This window comes from Schistocerca gregaria, chromosome 11, assembly GCF_023897955.1.
Source record: "Schistocerca gregaria isolate iqSchGreg1 chromosome 11, iqSchGreg1.2, whole genome shotgun sequence".
Lineage (NCBI taxonomy): Eukaryota > Metazoa > Arthropoda > Insecta > Orthoptera > Acrididae > Schistocerca > Schistocerca gregaria.
In genome coordinates, this window is record NC_064930.1 from 145,964,382 (window position 1) to 145,985,138 (window position 20,757).

At 44.4% G+C, this 20,757-nt stretch overlaps 1 protein-coding gene across 2 annotated transcripts in view; it reads left to right on the forward strand.

Moving 5' to 3' along the window:
- Positions 1-12,800, forward strand: part of LOC126295236 (translation initiation factor IF-2-like) — a 284,906-nt gene extending 272,106 nt beyond the window's left edge. Inside the window, exon 5 of one of the 2 annotated variants that reach the window (XM_049987586.1) lies at positions 12,383-12,800. In XM_049987586.1, the coding sequence (XP_049843543.1) occupies positions 12,383-12,409 (27 nt within the window). In that variant the 3' untranslated portion in view covers positions 12,410-12,800. The remainder of the gene's footprint in view (positions 1-12,382) is intronic. The other variant, XM_049987585.1, reaches the window with a different exon arrangement.
- The last annotated feature ends 7,957 nt before the right edge of the window (positions 12,801-20,757 follow it).

Genomic DNA, 20,757 nt, shown 5'->3' on the forward strand with positions numbered 1-20,757 from the left:
GGTTAATGGCTGCAAATGAGGGGTTGTACGCCAGCGCCGGCCGGGCCCCTCTCTGCCCCGGGTCGTGTCTCGCAGCAGCGCGCAGCGGGGCGCGTCATTTCGTAAAGGGTTCGCCAGGGACACGGCTGTGAGCGCGGCAGCACACGGACCTCAGGCGTGGCAGTCGCCGCACTGGCTGCCGGTCCACAGCTGGAGACCCATCAGCGCTCAAAGCGGCGAGTAAGGTCGACATCAGATGGGTCGTATACATCTTGTTTGTTTTGCATCCATTTCCCACGTGATGTACTAAATATTTGTTGTTTTCTTGCCTCCAAGGGTTTGTGTAGTATCAGAAGGTGTAAATGTTTCTAAAAATGATTCTAAAATAAGCGCGAGTTCGGACAAAAACCATGAATCGAGTGGCATGCTACAACACATTGGTAAAAAACACTTGTGACGTTGGATAGAATTGCAGCTTCCCTCATTCGTATCAAAAGAATATAAACACACAGATTCACACGTTAAAAGCACAGACGTGTACCTCTACATGCAAAAGCGATCGACAACTCATTCGTCGTTCTGTAGGCCTACTGTTTGTCATTTACAACCTTCATCTTTATATTATTCTATGTGGGACAAGCAACTGCCAAATAGTGGGTGAAATGTGTTGAAAACATTACAACGAGCTGATTACATTACATTTCACGCAAAACCAAATATTTGAATAATTTTCGAACCAACTGTCAGTGAACAAGGTGCTAACAAAATGTCACACTTGAAGGAAGCAAGAAAAATTGACTAACAACAGAAGTGAATGAAACACATACCAAACATTACGCTTTTGTAAGGCACGAGTAACTGCTCTCAACCTAACCACCTCATCGTAAAAGCAGGTCTGTGTTGACGACTCACACGAATGTGGCACTGATAACATCGAGAGTTGAATTGGCTGCTTCCGTTGTCATAGGACTGTTTCACAGCTTTAGATGGATTGTCGAATCTTTGTGGCAGTTTCTTCTTCACTGCCAGTTGAGGTGGCGTATTTGAGATGCCAAATAATGTGTCCTTCATTACACACGAGTTTGTTGTGTGCGTTCATTAACTCGTTTTAATCGAAATGTAGCGAACAACACCTAATATTAATATACAGGTAAACTGGATCTTTTTTCATATGGTCTTCTCGTCTGTTAGTTAATAACCATTTTCTGCTCCTAAAACGAAACATTAATCATTAATACACATGCAGTTTGCAAGTGAATCATGAAAATACAGTTTAGTAACATGGTGGTATATACCTCTCAGGATCCTTAGGAAACCTAAAAAAGACAGCTGTAGTGTCTTCTTCCTGCCGTTGCTGCAATTTATTCCACCACAAACGCTCCCGCTTGTAAAAAGCATTGTAGAAATCAAAATAAACAACCACTATTCGCTTGCACGATCGCGCCGAACTGACAGTTCAAGTTAGTGGCCGCTTGGAGCGCTGGTGGCGCGGTAGGCAACAAAATGGAGGCGAAGTGTCGCGACTGTTATGTTAGACTGTGGTCGAACGTTGATCGTGGACGAGTTCGTGACGTCACAGCGTGCACAGAGGTGGAGACGGGTAGTTCGCGAACGAACGGGTGCAAAGGAACGGTTCACCAAGATGAACGAAAGCACCGAGGAATGAATTCCTAGGAACGATCGGTTCATAGTTCTCTTCGGTCGCGGCGCTCATTTGGGCAGTTCTCGTTCGAGCCTCGGTCGCGTGCTCGCCTCAGTCTCGGCCTCCCTCGGTCGCACTCTTCGTTCTTCGCACGGCCGCCTGCCTCACTTCCACTGCCGACTGCTCCTACTACATAGTTCAGTATACAGTTGTAATCAAGGAGTATTTTATAGTTACGTAAATAACATGATAATTACGTTGTATGTAATAGCTACGTCTTTCCAGGTAACAAAAGGGCATATCAGCTCACTCCGTTATATCGATGAACAGCAGAAGACATAGTTAAAACAAGGCAAGTTTTTTGTGTTATTCACATATTTGTTGGTTTCATCGACTTGATTTAGCAGCTAACTTTCAATAACTTGCTTAATTTTTAGTGTAAGAATCATATAAAACGATTTTCGTGTATGTTTCATACACAAAACATTACGTTTAGGAAGACTGTAATTATTTTGAAGTTCGGTTGTTTCCAATTTGCATTACCTGCTAGTCTGGTTTCTTTGGAGGAAAAATAAGTGCGTTGTGGGTCATTTTGGCTTAATAGGAAAAGGTGTGTCTCCATTTGAAGAGACACAGATTGCCATAAAATCGTATTTACTTATCTCAAAAACATTTGCTCAAAAGGAGCTTTCAAACCAAAAACTATATTACTGCGAACTTTATTATTATTCCTGCATTAACTTCAATAATGCAACATGAAAACTTAATTTTCACTAAGCATGTGACGCCAATATGAGAAAACCAAATTTTATTTCATGCTCCCATGAAGTCTCAACTTCGCCTACGAACTCTGAGACAACGTGAAGTATATATAGGGTGTAAACGATTTTTGTTTACAACGCAGCATAGCTATGTAGTTCAAGATGAAGCGGAGAACTTTATACGAGACACTTGTGGTCTATTAAGTTGGGAAACAGCCACCAACAGGTTTACAAGACTGCATGTGCTATAGCCCATGTGCGTCGCGTGAGATTTTCATCTTCTCTTCTCCAGCTCTCTACACATCGTCATCGATTGTTTCGCCATTGGTGTTTGCATTAGCTTGTTATTTCTTCACTGCCTAATTATTACATATTTACAGGTTTGTTTGTTGTGTCTGCTCGTAACGGGCAACACATCGTCCGTAATTGGCGAGCAGTCTGAACTCGGGGCCGGTTTTCCGTGTGCCACCTTATATTATTTCCCTGCGATCAGCCTCACACGGCTAAACTAGAGGTTCTGCAGACTCGCAGAAATTACTTCTAAAGAGTCGGTAAGAATTCTGTAGTGAATACAAACTCTGTAATGCAGGGGGGAGGCAAGTGCCCCCTCTCGGTGCCCTCCATCCTTCAGCCACCTACACTACCAGTTTTCAGTGTTTCATGAGAACCATACACCAAGCACAAATGAACGGTGAGCCAGTAAAAATGAACGGTTCCCAAAAATGAAAAATCAGCAGTCAGCTAGTTCTCTTAGGTTGTTCGCAGATGATGCTGTAATTTACCGTCTAGTAAGGTCATCCGAAGACCAGTATCAGCTGCAAAGCGATTTAGAAAAGATTGCTGTATGGTGTGTCAGGTGGCAGTTGACGCTAAATAACGAAAAGTGTGAGATGATCCACATGAGTTCCAAAAGAAATCCGTTGGAATTCGATTACTCGATAAATAGTACAATTCTCAAGGCTGTCAATTCAACTAAGTACCTGGGTGTTAAAATTACAAACAACTTCAGTTGGAAGGACCACATAGATAATATTGTCGGGAAGGCGAGCCGAAGGTTGCGTTTCATTGGCAGGACACTTAGAAGATGCAACAAGTCCACTAAAGAGACAGCTTACACTACACTCGTTCGTCCTCTGTTAGAATATTGCTGCGCGGTGTGGGATCGTTACCAGGTGGGATTGACGGAGGACATCGAGAGGGTGCAAAGAAGGGCAGCTCGTTTTGTATTATCGCGTTATAGGGGAGAGAGTGTGGCAGATATGATACACGAGTTGGGATGGAAGTCATTACAGCATAGACGTTTTTCGTCGCGGCGAGACCTTTTTACGAAATTTCAGTCACCAACTTTCTCTTCCGAATGCGAAAATATTTTGTTGAGCCCAACCTACATAGGTAGGAATGATCATCAAAATAAAATAAGAGAAATCAGAGCTCGAACAGAAAGGTTTAGGTGTTCGTTTTTCCCGCTCGCTGTTCGGGAGTGGAATAGTAGAGAGATAGTATGATTGTGGTTCGATGAACCCTCTGCCAAGCACTTAAATGTGAATTGCAGAGTAGTCATGTAGATGTAGATGTAGTTCCCAAGGATGAACGGGTCTGCCCATCTCATCGTGCCGAGTTCGTGACGTCAGAGCGTGCACAGAGCACTCGGGGGAAATTCCCCGAACGTGCGGGGTAGTATGTGGCGAAGCAGACACGCTGAACGTGCTTTTGAACGTTGTTCAGCACACGGGCCGTGCTGTAGAACGTGAACGGTGATCGTGCCGAGTTCAGCTCAGGAACGATGCGACCCGTGCACACGGCACGTGGGCCCCAACGTGGAACACGCGATGGCGACGCACTCCAGCGGCAGTCGAGGGATGTTCCTAGTTCGTAAATCACGCTGTTCACTCAACGGGCGCGCGTAAAATCCCCACGTTAGCTCCAGTAAAACACTCCTTTTCCTGCATCGTCACGAAAAGGAAAGTACCATGTCCAATCAATAAGGACACATGCTTACAAAGGTTCCATTACAAACAGTGCGGTACGAGTCCGAAGAACTTGTCCGCATAAGACAAACACCATTTCCTCATCCAAAATGTTCAAATGTGTGTGAAATTCTGTGGGACTTAACTGCTAAGGTCATCAGTCCCTAAGCTTACACACTACTTAACCTAAATTATCCTGAGGACAAACACACACACCCATGCCCGAGGGAGGACTCGAACCTCCGCAGTCCATGACTGCAGCGCCTGAGACCGCTCGGCTAATCCCGCGCGGCACTTCATCATTCCCACATTTTAGCAAAACTCGAAGGTCAGTCTTACTTGGTCACTGTTCCTACCCAGTAGCAGAGTCCTTGCAACATGTGAACTGCGAAGCGTAAAAGAAAAAGGAGCAAAATGTATTTATACAAGTAGCGCAAGCTGCCCTGTAGATTAAGCCAATCGAACAAAGTCACCCCTCAAAATAACGTGAACTTATGTAAACATAATATAAAATATTATAGTATATACTTATATTAAGCCCGCATCTCGTGGTCGTGCGGTAGCGTTCTCGTTTCCAATGCACGGGTTGCTGGGTTCGATTCCCGGCGGGGTCAGGGATTTTCTCTGCCTCGTGATGACTGGGTGGTGTGTGATGTCCTTAGGTTAGTTAGGTTTAAGTAGTTCTAAGTTCTAGGCGACTGATGGCCGTAGATGTTAAGTCCCATAGTGCTCAGAGCCATTTGAACTTACATTAAACTAATAATAAAGCATCAGAACGCAATAAACGTGCAAATGTAGGGAAAAAAAAAAATTCGGAGGTGTCAGTCGCGAACCAGCGCCCCAACAAACAGCTCAGTACAGAGCAGTAACGCTATCCATAACGCTTTAAAAAAAAACTCATTTTGTTCCCTCTTATTCGTTGCATCTAGTCGGGGTGGACGTCGTGAGAGATCCGTTTAAGTTGGTTGTTAATCGATTAACTCAGTGTTCTTTTTTTGTTTTTTTTATTACGGCAGTTAAACCCTCTGACCGAACACTATGAGCTACCGTGCCGCCATCGTTAAACTAACAACACATCTTTTGCGCACAAATATATTATGTTACCCTTGCTGAAAACCTTAACCGTAGATATGTTAGTAATTGAAATTTAATTGTAACAAACTGTACCCGGAACAATCCGCTTTGGGTGGATCTTCCATGTGTCGCTGCCTTCAAATACCGTACTATCATAATACGCAACTTATAATAATTCTTTTGCCACTTATATGAATGTCCCTTATTATTTTATTGTAACGAATCACATCAGTTAACAACCGGTTTCTCAGTGATTCTCAATTTCCTGCTGATCAGAACGGCATATATACATATAGGCTTGAAGTGAATGCCAATATGGCGCCTCACGACTCTATACGGAAGCGAGCCGGTGTGCTTGTGACGTAGACGGCGTTGTGCCACCTCATTGGCCAACGCTCAGACGCACGCTCACAATATCTGACATGCCAGCTTTAAACATCTGACATGCCAGATACCGCTCTGCACGTTCGGAGAGACCCCCGAACCTGCTATTCGACGCTGTGACGTCAGAAACTCGGCACGCTGAACGCTCGGATGCCCGGTCCGTGTCCCGACGGCTTTAGGGCTGTGCAGTGGCGTCACCTTCAGACAGCACTAACGACGTAAGTCAGTGCTACACCGCAAGACCGCAGTACTAGAGTAATTCGTTCCGTTTCTGAAAGAATGCCGTGGGGATTTTTATTTACCGTTTACTTTCCTGCGGCTAGCTAAGAGCCTCAAGCAAATGCAGTCACTGCCGAACCCGTACGAGAAGGCATTTTTAGAAGTACAAGCACCGCACCGCACCCTCAAATTGTACGTAACCGTAAAATTTCTGGTGGAGTGGACAATTGAAAGCTCAAATTTGGCGATTACACCCCTCCACCATTGGCCACGCCTAAAAAACCCCGATGCATCCAGTCCTCTTGGCGTACGTCCGCTCCACCAGAATTTTATAATGTGAAATTCCCTCCAAATCTTGGAACGCCACTCTCTCTCTCTCTCTCTCTCTCTCTCTCTCTCTCTCTCTCTCTCTCTCTCTCTCTCTCTCTCTCTCTCTCTCTCTCTCTCTCCACACCCATTTACCTTCCCCCCCCCCCCCCCATCATGGATTCTCTACATCTCATCACATTCCCACAGCCCCCCCCCTCCACACACACACACACACACACACACACACACACACACACACACACACACACACACACACACACACACACCATTCCATCGCTACGACTACACACTCCACATCCTAACCCAAGACAACTTCAACAAACTCAAGACTATCTGATATTTGTCCCTCCTACCTGCTTCAAACTCCTTCCCATCTGCCCCACTGCACATCAGGGCTGCTCCTTCTTTCCCCCTCTCCATCTACCCCCATCCCTTCCCACTTGTAACCACTACCCACCTCACACACACCATTACTAATTCTCGCCCTCCATCTTTCCCACTTCCTATATTCCCCATATCCACCTAACCTCCTGCCTATCCTCTCCATAGATTTCCGACCTAGCAGACCATACATCTCGACCAATACCCCTCAACCGCATTGAACATTCTATCTCCTTTGACAGTTGTTCCCACCCACTGAAGGTCCTTGTGATTTTAAGTGAAAGAGCAAAGCTTGAGTGTTTTTTGTCAGACAGAATGGGTTTTTAAAATTTATAATCTTGACTGGAATACTCTTTCATATTCTGAAGGTGGCAGGGGTAAAATACAGGGAGTCAAAGGTTCTTTACAATTTGTACAGAAACCAGATCGCAGTTATGAGTCGTGGGGGCATGAAAGGGAAGCAGTGGTCGGGAAGGGAGTGAGACAGGTTTGTAGCCTCTCCCCAATGCTATTCAATCTGTATATTGAGCAAGCAGTAAACGAAACAACAGAAAAATTCGGAGTACGTATTAAAATCCATGGAGAAGAAATAAAGACTTTGATAGAATTACAATGTCGTCGACAAACCTCAGAGACAGCAAAGGACTTGGAAGAACAGTTGAACGGAATGGACAGTCTCGTGAAGGGAGGGTATAAGATGAACATCAACAAAAGCAAAAGGATAATGGAATGTAGTCGAATTAAATCGGGTGATGGTGCGGGAATTAGATTAGGAAATGAGACACTTACAGTAGTAAAGGGGTTTTGCTATTTGGGGAGCGAAGTAACTGATGATGGTCGAAGTATAGAGGATATAAAATGTAGACTGGCAATGGCAAGAAAAGCGATTCTGGAGAAATTTGTTAACATCGAGTATAGATTTAAGTGTCAGGAAGTCGTTTCTGAAAGTATTTGTATGGAGTGTAGCCACGTATGGAAGTGAAACATGGACGATAAATAGTGTGGACAAGAACAGAATAGAACCTGTCGAAATGTGGTGCTACAGAAGAATGGTGAAGATTCGATGGGTAGGTCACATAACTAATGAGGTTTTGAATAGGATTCAGGAGAAGAGAAGTTTGTGGCACAACTTGACCAGAAGAAGGGATCGGTTGGTAGGACATGTTCTGAGGCATCGAGGAATCACCAATTTATTACTGGAGGGAAACGCGGAGGGTAAAAATCGTAAAGGGAGACCAAGAGATGAATACAGTAAGCAGATTCAGAAGGATGTAGGTTGCAGTAAGTACTGGGAGATGAAGCAGCTTGCACAGGATAGAGTAGCATGGAGAGCTGCATCAAACCAGTCTCTGGACTGAAGACAACAACAACATGTTTTTGTTTTTTAGTCGTGTATTTGATTTTCAGTCTAACTTCGTAAAACAGCTATAAATTCTACTTCGTACTCCATATTTTTTTAATTCACTTCACTGAACAGAGGAATATAGTACTGCTGAAAGCGCCCCCCCCCCCCCCTCCCCTGCTCATATGGGGCAAGGAGAATGAAATAAAATAAATAAATAATGGGACAGTAGAAGTCTAACAACTCAAATAAGACCCCTGCGAACCTGCCCTTACGGATGTATCTTCCTTGACAAATAAAAAACGTAAACCTAGGGACAGGACAAAGGGATTCGAAATATCGATGTATGATATAATCGAATATGCCAGTAAGTAATATCATACTGACGATGAATCGAATGAAAATATTAATAATTCTATGTATCGCTACCAAATAAATTAGTGCGTAGACATTGCTACCTTGACCATATTTGCTCCGCTGTTTGTAACTACAGCCACGACCTCATTGTGTGGTGTTCCCAGCTGTTCAGATATTTTCCAAAACATGAGAAATATAGCCTGAGGAGTTACGCCTTTTTGTAAGTTGAAAAGTCTGAAAGAAACTGAACATCTTTCATCCCTGTCACGAATGATACAATGGACAGGGAGACTCACAGAACTTCTTGTTCGTCATTTTGCAGTCCATACATCAGCTATCGACCTTACTGTTTCTACCGTATTTAATTCTTGCTTAAACTGCATTAGAAGCATTTCATTTATTTCGTTCATTAATTTTAAAGAAGTTCCTCTTTTTGGTATCTTATACAAAGGATCTGTTACGTCTCTGACAAATGAAGCCTTATTTCTCCACAGTGTAAAATGGGAGACAGTCCTTGAAACTATGAAATAAATTCTCTCTATTTAATTTTTTATCGTCGTCGTGTCCTCCTCCTGCAGACATAGCAACATTTTTTCAAAGCAGCGGCCGTACCTCTGTGCGTAAAACTTAAGGAAGCACGTGACGAAGTCAAAGTAACAGCCGGAGAACCTTCCCACAACAGTTACACATTGCAGTTCTACTAGAGTTTTATTTGAAATACTACCAGCCATTGCTCTTCTGAGGCAGTTGTTTTTCCTCACTGCAAAGTCACCAATATAAACGCACATGGCGGTCACCAAAAACGAGAAATACAAACAGAACAGGTTTCGAGAATTACATTTCTACCAACCTTACTTTAGAGTGAGACGTGGAACACCCCCCATTAAAATTCCTTATTGGATTTTATGTAATTTACCGAAACCGCCAAACAGTTAATTATTTTGAATATATGACCGTGTGTTTAATGGATTCGGGGGTATTTCAACAGAGTGCGGCTGTTCTGCAACTGAATAGTGGAATGATTGAAAGTTTGTCTATAACTGAAGACCACGAAGGTTGCGATGTACAAACTGATATATATATTTCCTGCTAACACACAAATGCTGAGGCAGTTGCTGCCTTCGCCTTACACGACTAATCACAGTTATATCTTTTTATTGGTTGCTGATTTTCAGTGCTTCCTCACAAGCAATGCTGACGGTTAACATTCACAACGAACCTCACCGCAAGCCATGGTTGTTGCTGGCCGACGCGGTTGACGTAAAGCACGTAACTCGGCACTTGTCACTTTCTGTGTCATACCACTCGCGAATCAGTATCAGTGTGGGTCAACCCCACGAAGATGAGGGTGACGCGCTCATTTCTCATACTCCGGCGCGAATTTACCGTTTAGAGCTCACTCGGCCACCATTCTTGCCCGTGTCTCCACCACCACCACCACTCGCTCAACACTCTCCGCCCCCGACACTCGTCTCACCGCCTCCTGCAGCGCTCGACAATCGACTTCTGTCTGTATCGACCTGGGCGTCAGATACTAGCATCTATGTTCGTGGGATCGTGGATCCCTAACAGACGGATCACGTTAAAAACTCCAACTTACTTAGAAGTTGGAGTTGATGAAGCGCGAATGCTTCATTCTGTAACTGTGCTAGAAATTTCTACATTTTTCTTTTCCTTACGTTCACTATACGACATTTTTAGTCTCATTATAATCGTTTCTCTCGCCAATTTCGTACCTCGGAATAGAAGACGTTAGTTCCGCTAGAGGCACTTGGAACAACAATAACATAAAATTGCGATAACCTTTTCGAGACGAAGACGAATTTTTTTTTAATATGGCGGTGTTCTAAATAAAGTACAGTTCGTTATGCGGTCGGACTGATAAGGAATTGCTCTGAAAACTGGCAGAAAAGGAACAAAACATGCATTTGTTTTATAAACGACCAAAGAATTGGAGATAATTGTTTGTAATTCCAAGTTTATTTGTCGTTCGTAACTTTTTATTCATCAGTGGCGGATAGATGATAAGGTAAAAGCGGGACAGATGAAGCGGGAGGACAGACATCGCACTTCCAAGAAATTCGTCACCAGACATTGTTGTGCGAGCGACACTCATTGTTGTTGTAACCGCTGGTGAGATCAGTTTACTCCCTAGTTATTGTACTTCAGGAGCGGAAAATAGCGGATAAATTTAAGAAAATAGTGTTTCGAGACGAAGGTAAGTAAAGGAAATTTTGGGTAGTCCTTTTTAATAGTATGTACTAGTAGGTACGCGCCTAGTAGCTTTTAACGTGTATTTAGATTGTGCACTCGGCCGAGTAATGGGTTGTTCCGGTAACATCTTTGGTGAAAATGGGGGTGCGGCATCTGTCACTACGAAAACGGACAATGACCACCATTACTGTCCGACAGATGTCGGAAAATTTGCAAAAAATGTGCGGCGTCTTCAACTTTTGTAGTGCTGTCTTCGTCAGTTGCGTGTGGTATTACGGTATATTGATGATTTTTACTTACGGACCGTCTGACAGCACCTGAATAAAACACAATTTTAGTCCCATACGCGCTTCGCCTTTGTTTTCTGCAAGGCATCATCAATGGCCGGGAATATGTCCATACGTTTGCTATTTAATTTACATTTTTCTCACTGTGCCTATAGGTTACAAACAGTTCTGGTGGTTGGTAGTTCCTATTGAGTAGTAATGTTTTGAACTGTACTTACAGGTTGCGTGGACAATTTCTTAAATATTACGCTCCTGTTGCATTTTTGCTGTTCTTCTTCTTATGAATGCCAATTTGCGTTTTTTTTTTTCCACATTCCACAGCACTATGAACTAAACGCAAACGCAACTTCAATGCAATGTTTTGGTTTCTGTTGCCGACTGTCAAATTTTTTGCCAAAGATGGAATGTTACTGCCAAACTTTCGAGTGTAATAAATGTAGTATATGTGATCTGTTCGTCTCTCTCTCTCTCTCTCTCTCTCTCTCTCTCTCTCTCTCTCTCTCTCTCTCTCTCTCTCTCTCTCTCTCTCTCTCTCTCTGTGTGTGTGTGTGTGTGTGTGTGTGTGTGTGTGTGTGTGTGGTGTGTGTGTGTGTGTGTGTGTGTGTGTGTGTGTTGCTTTGTTATCATTTCCTTTTTCTTCTTACATGTTTGTAGGATGATGGTTATTGTGTTTTAAATGCCCTGCAAATGTGGAATGGTTTGTTTGATACTTCAAACATCTAATATGTTCTTTGTATCTTGTTTCAAAATTCCTGCATGTCATGCCTATGTTTATTGTATCACAATCTTGACATTCAAGTTTATATATTCCTGATTGTTGGAATTTGTCCCTCTTGGTAGCTGGCTGGCTTGGGTGTGATAGGAAGATTAGCCCAGGCTTACAAGCTATTCTGAAGGCCTGTCCCTTTAGGATGTTTGCAACCGTGTGTGTTAGTTCGTGTGTGTGAAGGTTATGGTGTACCATCTGGTTCTTCCCTGTGTGGTGTTGTCACTGTGTGTGTGTCATACCCGTTGTTTCTAGCTATTTAGTGTGATTGAACACGTTTCTTGTTCATCGTTTCTCTTGCTTAGTGGGATTCTGTTTAGTCTATGTAACGTGTCTTAGTGCTGCACGTTTCTGGCTGTGGGGGTGGTTCGATGTGGAATGTATTATTGTCTGTGGCTGTTGGATTTCTAAGGATGTTAAATGTATGTTTCCCATTTTTTTTATTGTAATGTCAAAAAATTTAAGCAGATACGTGATTCTTGTATGAATATTGGATTGTCAAGTGTCAGATGAGTCTGCCGTGTGTCCCGCCTTTATTATGGATGAAAAAATTTGTGTGTTTTGGCTACGCGCTTTTTAAATAAATTTCGCCCAAAGCTGGTAGTTATGAGTGAACGCGTCCGTTGCTGCATAGCTGCACGAATTCCGTCTCTATTTTTGTCTCTCCTGTGTGTTTCAGGTGAGTGTGACTGCCCTGCCATATTGACCAGCCAGTAACTTGTCTGCCGTGCCGTAAGTAGCGCTTTAAGCCGCTAGCAAAGAGATGGCTGCCTGTAGGGGAAAAAAAAAAACAAAAAACATCGCAGCGATGAGAAAGCGGCGTGTGCCTGGACGGGGTGGTTTTCACGGAGCAGATGCGTGCTGCGTGCTGCGTGCTTCATCTGTGAAGATTCGAATGTCAAGTGTCAGATGAGTCAGCCGTTCCCACGAATCAGTAGTGTTAACAAATGTTTCTTGTCCCCCCTAAAGAAGAATGACACATTTTAGAAAAGAAACTATTCGTAAAATTCGACTGATTTGGAGCAGGTCAAAGTTAGGTTTCTAAGCTTACTATTAAGTCTCCTTTACAATAAAAAAAGCAAAAGATTGAAACAAAATTTGACATTCAATGTGTAATTCTAATTTATAGAGGCTTGTAATACTTTTGAATCAATTCCTCGCGCAAATTTTTTGATTAATTACAAATTCAGACAGGTATTTGAAAAAAAACGAAACAAAAGGAGCATAGACGGGTCTCGCACCAGGGTCGCCTGGACAGAAGTCTCGCTCACTTGCTACAACTGTGAAACTTTCCTGTACACACGGTGAAAAGTATTTAAACCGACAAACTCTGGGAGGTTGTAGGTGACACAAGAACAAATATTTTTCCCCAATTTCATTTTTTCCTATGTGGACTATTGAAGCCGGTGGAGGCCGTATTACGATCTTCCGCTGTAGCCGCCTGCTGTCCACCTGTGTAGCAGTGCACTGTCTCTGTTTATTAATGGAGAGATACACCTGGAGTGAGTACACGGTTGGTGCTTAATGGCTACCGCACCACAACAGACGAGCTGCACAGCAGGTTTATCAACAATAATATCCTAATCGGCCGTTACCGCATCATACGACCTTCGCTGTCCCGCACCTTTGCTGCTGTGTACCAACGGCTGCGTGAGACCGGGTCATTTAGCAGATTACCTGGACAGGGACGCCGTCGCACGGTAGGAACGCTGAAATTCGAGGAAGCTGTCTTGCAGCATGTGGAGCGGGATCCTTCAGTCAGCAGTCGTGCAATTGCACGTAACACGGGGACGAATCAGACGAATGTAAGAACAGTCCTTCGAGAGCTTTTGTTACGTCCATTTCACTTACAGCGTGTCCACAACCTGGAACCAGTTGATTATCCACCCAGAGCACAGTTTTCGCAGTGGTACCTGGAACAGCGTGAAATGCATCCTACATTTCCATCCTCTGTGTTGTTTACCGATGAAGCAACGTTCGGGCGTGATGTACGAGTCTTCAACATACACAGTTCGCATGTTTGGAGTGGGAATAACCCACATGCCACAGTTACTAGCGCTCATCAAGTGCGATTCTTCGTTAATGTGTGGGTGGGTGTTGCTGGGGACTGTTTAACTGGGCCGTATCTGCTACCTTGGCCATTAAATGGCAGGCAGTATTACCATGTTCTCGCCAGAACATTTCCAGAATTGACGGAAGATGTGCCGCTATACAAGACAACACCTCCGGTTCCAACGTGACGGGGCGCCGGCACATGTCAGTCGCCGTGAGCGTGGATTCGTGGACCGACGGTTACCAGAAACGTGGACTGGCAGAGGTGGTCCTGTACCTCGATCCCCAGATATGTCCCCTCTGGACCTTTTAGTGTGGGGAGAGACACGCAACCTCGTTTCTGCAACTCCAGTTCCATCAGAAGAGGATCTGGTTGCTTGGATGGTAGCATCAGCAGGGACAATTCGGGATACTCCTGGGGTTTTTGCCCGTGTCAGGCAGAACGTGATCCGACGGTGTAACCTTTGTTTACATGTCAGTGGAGGCATTTTTGAAAATCTACTGTAATTCAAACTGAGTTGTGTTAATCTGTTATCTCTAGGTCATAACAAAACTGGAAAAGTGTTTGTTGGTTCAATTGATTTGGCGCCAGAGAAATCTTCCTCTACTGGTTTAAATACTCCTCATACGAAAAATTGACACTAGGGAAAAATACTTGTTTTGATGTGTCCTAAACCCTCGCAGAGTTTGTCCGTGTAAGTACTTTTCACCCTGTAGACAGACAGCGGCGGCCGTTGCGTGGTGGTTCTGTACGACCCATGCGGCGGTATCGACGCACGCTACCTCCCTGCTTTTCTGTTGTGCTCCACGGAGAAGAGTTTGGCTCGCCCGTTCCGTAATGTACGAAGACACCCCTTACAGAATGAAAGAACGCCACCGTTAAAGACAGCTGGTTGGTTTCCGCGAGCAGAGATCTCGCGAAATACAGGTCGGTGTTCGTGCGTGGGATGTAGAAGCAGTGTTCGTTGTTTTCCGAAAGGCACTCCGCACAGAAGCGCGCTGTCGCCAGCCTAACAGAGTGACCACCTCACAGAGTGTCGGTAGCAGACACGGCTCTAAAGCTCGCCCGTAACGGACATCTCATTTTTCTCTTGCTGACGGGTCCGTTAATCGGTATTTCGACACCGAGCCCGCGTATAAATTACGTAAACGTGTGTGATACAGGTCAGACTTTCGTGCGCAAGCCAATGCAATAAGAAAATGTAACGAGAATGAAATATGGCTTTGCATTTAATTTCTGTTGGTGGGTTCACTTTTACCCAAGAATTAGCAACTTTCGCTCAGTTAATACTCTGCACCCTTGTGCAGAAAGGTGTGCTTCCGCAAGAATTAAGACGTCTTAGTCGTAATACAAGCGCTTTCAGATCTAAACTGAAGAGTTTGTGTGTTACTCCTATTCTGTGGAAGAGTTCCTTGAAAAATTAGGCTGATTCTTGTCGTATTGTTGATTGCGTTTACTTAAACTTGACTCGACTGTTTCGGGTTTATAAACATTTTATTGTAGTCTCGTATTACTTTTATGTTTGTAATCTCATGTACTGAAACGTTCCATGACTTTGGAGATTTGCTCCTCAATTTGCTCCTACGGAACTTTAAGTGGAAATAAATAAATCTGCAAATTTCACAGTTCACTTAAGCACGGTGGTACTGTACGAGAGCTGTGTAGTGTACAACACGATCTGTTGGCCACTTTTCGAATTACTTCGAAAAACGTCTGCATGAAATTCTTGTAGCTTTCACAGTAAACGTACCTTTTGTTGCACTGGTATACCGACCTTACTTTTCTAAATGTTGAGTTTGGAAAAGAGTGACTCCTTCGCCGTAGACGCTCCATTAATGTAGCGGGTAGTTGTGGGATGTTCCGTGAGGCTATCAGTAGATACGGCGGTTGTCTGCGAGGCGGTGGCAACGCCACAGGACGGTAGAGATTTGCACACTGACGTGCACAACGCTGCAGGCTCCGGCAGTTTGCCCTGAACGTAAATAACTGTAACATGTTGTGAGGACACGGAAAAAGAAAATCTACTACTATACTACTACTATGTTGATAGAAAAATAGCTGCAAAAAGAATCCACTAATATCTAGGAGTAACTGTCCAGAGCAACCTTAAGTGGAATGACCACACAAAACAAATGGTTGGAAAAGCAGACGCCAGGCTGAGATACATAAGAAGAATCTTCAGGGAATGTAACTTACCGACGAAGAAAGTTGATTCTTGACTACTGCCTATCAGTCTAGGACATTTACCGTGTAGGACCGATAAGAGATAGAAAAGATTGAGCAAAGGCGCCTTTCGACACGGGATGGTATAATTGGCGCAAGAACACCACAGGGTTGCTCAACGAACGCCAGTGCTAGACAAGAGCGGCATCGTGAGTCACAGATAAGTTTAGTGTTAAAGTGTTGAGAATGTACTTCCCACAAAGAGTCTGACAGCGTATTATTTCCTCGCACATCACTCTCCTGAAGTGACCACCACGAGAAAATCTGATAAATCTGAGATCATATGGACTGTGTGTGTATGGGGGGGGGGGGGGGGGGGGGGATAGCAGAAGTACCCCTCGCCGCACACAATAAAATTGCGTGCGGAGTGTTGATGGGGGTAGCTGGTAATAACTTTGCTTGCTGAGTATTTTAATTTCAGGACAAGTAATTGTGGCAAAATAGATTGGAAACAATGTAGTATACAACAGAAAGATAAGTTAATGAAGGTGAGGTAAACAAAGCAAAATGCAGGAGACCGGGGAATGAGGGGACGAAAGAGATTAGCAGTGGGAGTTCTGGAAGGCAAGAACGCTCGGTGTCTCTGACGCTGTTGAAAGTACGTGCAGAACGACTGACGGATTTGTAATTTGAGTTATACGAAGGAGACAGTAAAGTATGTATACTATCAAAAAGTGCTGGTGCAATTGAGACACGAGCTACAGCAGATGTTAAAGAATTAAAAGAAGGTGGCGAGGAGTCGGGAATGAAAGTAAATATGGTAAGGACAAAAGTGACGAGAAGAAGCAAATAGGCACAAAAAGGTAGTAGTAGTTAAATCCATTTTGTAACGTTGTGGAAGATGCATAGAAGATATGAGTGAGGATATCTATGGGAAAGAATGCTGGAAAAAGTGAAGCATTACGAACATCTAGAATAATTCCAATGGAGCTGAAAAAAAGATTTAGTAAATGTTACGTTCAGGGTGTAGTGGAAAACGTAGAAAGATAGTCAGAAAATGTTGACGTCCGGCTGTGGAGAAGAATGGACTGCCAGACTGAACAACGAAGTAATAAAGAAAACAGGGATAGAAAGATGATTATTGGAAGTGATCAGAAAGAAGGAAAAAAAATCTTTGAGATACATAATGCGTAGGAACTGTCTCCAAGAAAGAATATACAATCGTAAGTTAAAGGACTGCGTGGAAGAAGTAGGAAGAGAACAGAAACATAGGCGACGTTATGAATGGAAGGACAGACTGAAAAAAGATGGCCAGAACAGCACACGATAGAGGGCCTGCAGTTGAAATAAGCCACAAGACAGATAAACTAGAGAAGGAGCGGAAGAAAACTAAAGAATAATTTTTGGGATGCTGAGTGTGTGTGTAACAGCGGCGGACTCTGAACCTGTGTGTATCCTGAAGCATATATTTAAACAGGACTGTTGCCTGTTTCATTCCATACACCGACGCCAGCGAGACAGAATTTCCGCGCTCTCGTGATTAATCCCCTTTTTTATTTTTTATGTGCCGTTCTGGCCGGTGGTGGCCTATCTGTTTGCCCGCTGGCTCTGGGATCCACTCTGACCATCGCAAAAAGACACGAGCACAGCTGCTGCACTGTAAAGGCCGGGAAGCGCAGCGGCTGACATCTGTCGGATAGCTTGCGCAACTGGTACGTGCGGGCGACCGCGTGCTGCGCTGCCATCTCACGGATCGTTTGTGTACTACTAAGCGGTTTCTCGCAACAACCCGGCGCGTTTTCCCCGGTACTTTTCTGCAGTTTACGACCATACTGGCGAACGGGGAGAATAAAGGAACGCTTTTTAACGTAGCGATTATCTAGAGACCTTACCTAATCTGGGTGACCGTTCGTGTGCTTGCCATTTTTTTTTTTAGTACACTCAGCCTCGTGATACCAATTGAGGAGCTACTCGACCGAATAGTAGCGGCTCCGGATAAACAGAAACGGGAGATCGGTGTGCTGACTACACGTCCCTCCTTCCGCATCCTCAGGTAAGGATGACACGGCGGTCGGATGGTCCCGATGTGCCACTTGTGGCCTGAAGACGAAGTGCTTATCTAACTAAACAACAACGCCAGTTCCCTTCTCGGACTTCCGAACTCTCAATGGTTTTTCAAAGTCTGATTGATAAAGCATCGAAGTGGAATCGAGGCTCTGTTCCATTAATGTAAATCTAATCAGTAGCGACGTAAAACGATTGCTGGCACCATGTGCTCCAACTCCACCACAGCCAGGAGAATGATCACATGGAAGAGAATCCCTTAATGCCAGTTTCCCCCTTCTTCCTCTCCCCCTTCTTCCTCTCCCCCTTCTTCCTCTCCCCCTTCTTCCTCTCCCCCTTCTTCCTCTCCCCCTTCTTCCTCTCCCCCTTCTTCCTCTCCCCCTTCTTCCTCTCCCCCTTCTTCCTCTCCCCCTTCTTCCTCTCCCCCTTCTTCCTCTCCCCCTTCTTCCTCTCCCCCTTCTTCCTCTCCCCCTTCTTCCTCTCCCTCTTCTTCCTCTCCCCCCCACCAAAACCATCTTATTTTTGGAATCTATGGAACGAAAAACTAAATCCAATCTCAAGTCTCATCTAAAGACAACCAGGCAGCACCAGTTCATATGCCAGCACCAGTTCATATGCCAGTATGACGTTGCACTTCTTGTGGCCAGCGTACATGAGCCGACTCGGTTGGGTAGCCTCTGATGTTAGCTGGCCATAAGTGTTGTAGGTGACCCCTCATAACGGGACTTGGGACAGAGTTGTTACCCAGTCGGTGCCATGCACGTGCTATTGGGTACGGATCTGGGGATCTTGCTAGCCACGGTGTACCTCAACACCACGCAGTCTGTTCGTAATAGGCGCGGACCGCATGTGGGGCAGCGTTGTCGTGTTGGAAAATGACATCGCGATACTGTCGCACGAGAGGTAAAACAAGAGGACGTGCCGTCGAGGGTTCGTCAGCTTCTACCGGCCGTGACCTGAGGCCATCCATCATACCTGATCGTTCTCCACGCCGTGAAGCGAACACCGTCGTCTCCTTCCAAAACCACATCAACATTCACACCTCGCTCCGTGTTGCCGCCATAGTGCGGAACTAAGATTCGTGGCTGAACAGAATATGAAATTTCGTGTGAAAACGTATCAATTATTTGTATTGAATTGCGCCGTAAGAAGTGAACAAGTACAGAAAATATTATAAATGTTCTTTTGGTGAGTCTGCTGTGCACAAAACTAGGGTTTACGAGTGCTGTTAGCGTTACTGAGGAGGCCGTGAAGAGAGTGAAGATGAGGAATGCCGTGCACACCACACCACAGCATGCTGCCAGCCGATGGCATAACTGAAGAAAACGGCCGTGAACGATCGCCGAATCGGTCACGGAAGTCTGTGACGGTACTGTCGTATCAGCTGGTCCAAGCCGTGGAAATTTTCGCTAGTTTCGCTAGTTTCGCGTATGAAACGTGTGACGGCGAAAGTAAAACTTAGGCGTTCCAATGGAAGCATTCTGGATCTCAAGGAGCGAAAAGAACATCGAGAAATGTTGGTCATGAGTACGTCATGGGCTCTGTTGTTAGATAGTAAGGACACAATCCACTCAAAAATTTAACTGTTGTTCAGCTGTGTTTATTGAAGCCGAATTTTAAAACCATCTCCACCACATACACATGAACCTATACGCAAATTTTGAACTTCAGAACTTGATTAATTTTTGAATTTTTAATATGATTATTAGTGGTATCTGGAAAATCAACTTTTGGTTCTCAGACGTAAATTTCTACGTTCTCTCTTTTATATATACATACATCGTTCAGAAGACATATTTAAACAGATTTATGCATTCATTTTATCAGAAGTTTCGTACCCAAACTTCGCTTATTTATCGGTACGATGGTGGTTCGAGAAGTTCTTGGAAACGAATACAAAAAATTACTAATCATTGAAACTTATTTTTTCAATGTATGCACTTGCTCCAACAACGTCCCAATGCTTTGATCCAATCTCGGAAATGTTTCCTCCAGGGAGGGAGGGGGGGGGGGGAGGAAATCTTCAGTCTTCTAACGTCCCACACCCAGTCTAGAAACAGCTTCTTAGAGTACCAAAAATTTGTGTTTTTTTCTTCTTTGGGGCACTTGGACCACATGGCACTATCAAGAACTCTCATTTGCATTTTGTGTCTTTTCATCAAACCGTCTTTCCCAGCAGTGCGTAACATGCGGGTCTCTGACAGAGAGATACTGTCTCGAGACCATTTTGGCAGCCTGTCATTCGCTACTTATGCTGTCCACATTCCAAACATTTCTTAAACCTACACACTAATTCGAATCTAGCCAAATCTTTTAGGCGTCTCAGAGAGAATACTCCAAATATCTGAAATCACCATAATTTTTTTTTTTTTTTGGCAAAGAAAAATTCACGGTGGAGTCGCCTGTTAACGGCGTAGTCAGCCAGGCGTTCTTACCTGAAGGACGATCGCTCGAGAAGGGGTGCAGCTGAAGAGAAAGTGACAGCGGAAGCGACTGGTCGCTTTTGCCCCACGGCAGTGGGCCTGCTCGCCCTTCACTTAGCAACATTCAGTGCAGCTATGATGCCACACAGCCTCTATATTTGTGTGATACACGATGTGATCAGAAGTATCCGGACACCCCCAAAAACACATGTTCTCCATATTAGGTGCATCGTGCTGCCACCTACTGCCAGGTACTCCATATCAGCGACCTCAGTACTCATCAGACACCGTGAGAGAGCAGAATGGGGGGCTCCGCGGAACTCGTGGACTTGGAACGTGGTCAGGTGATTG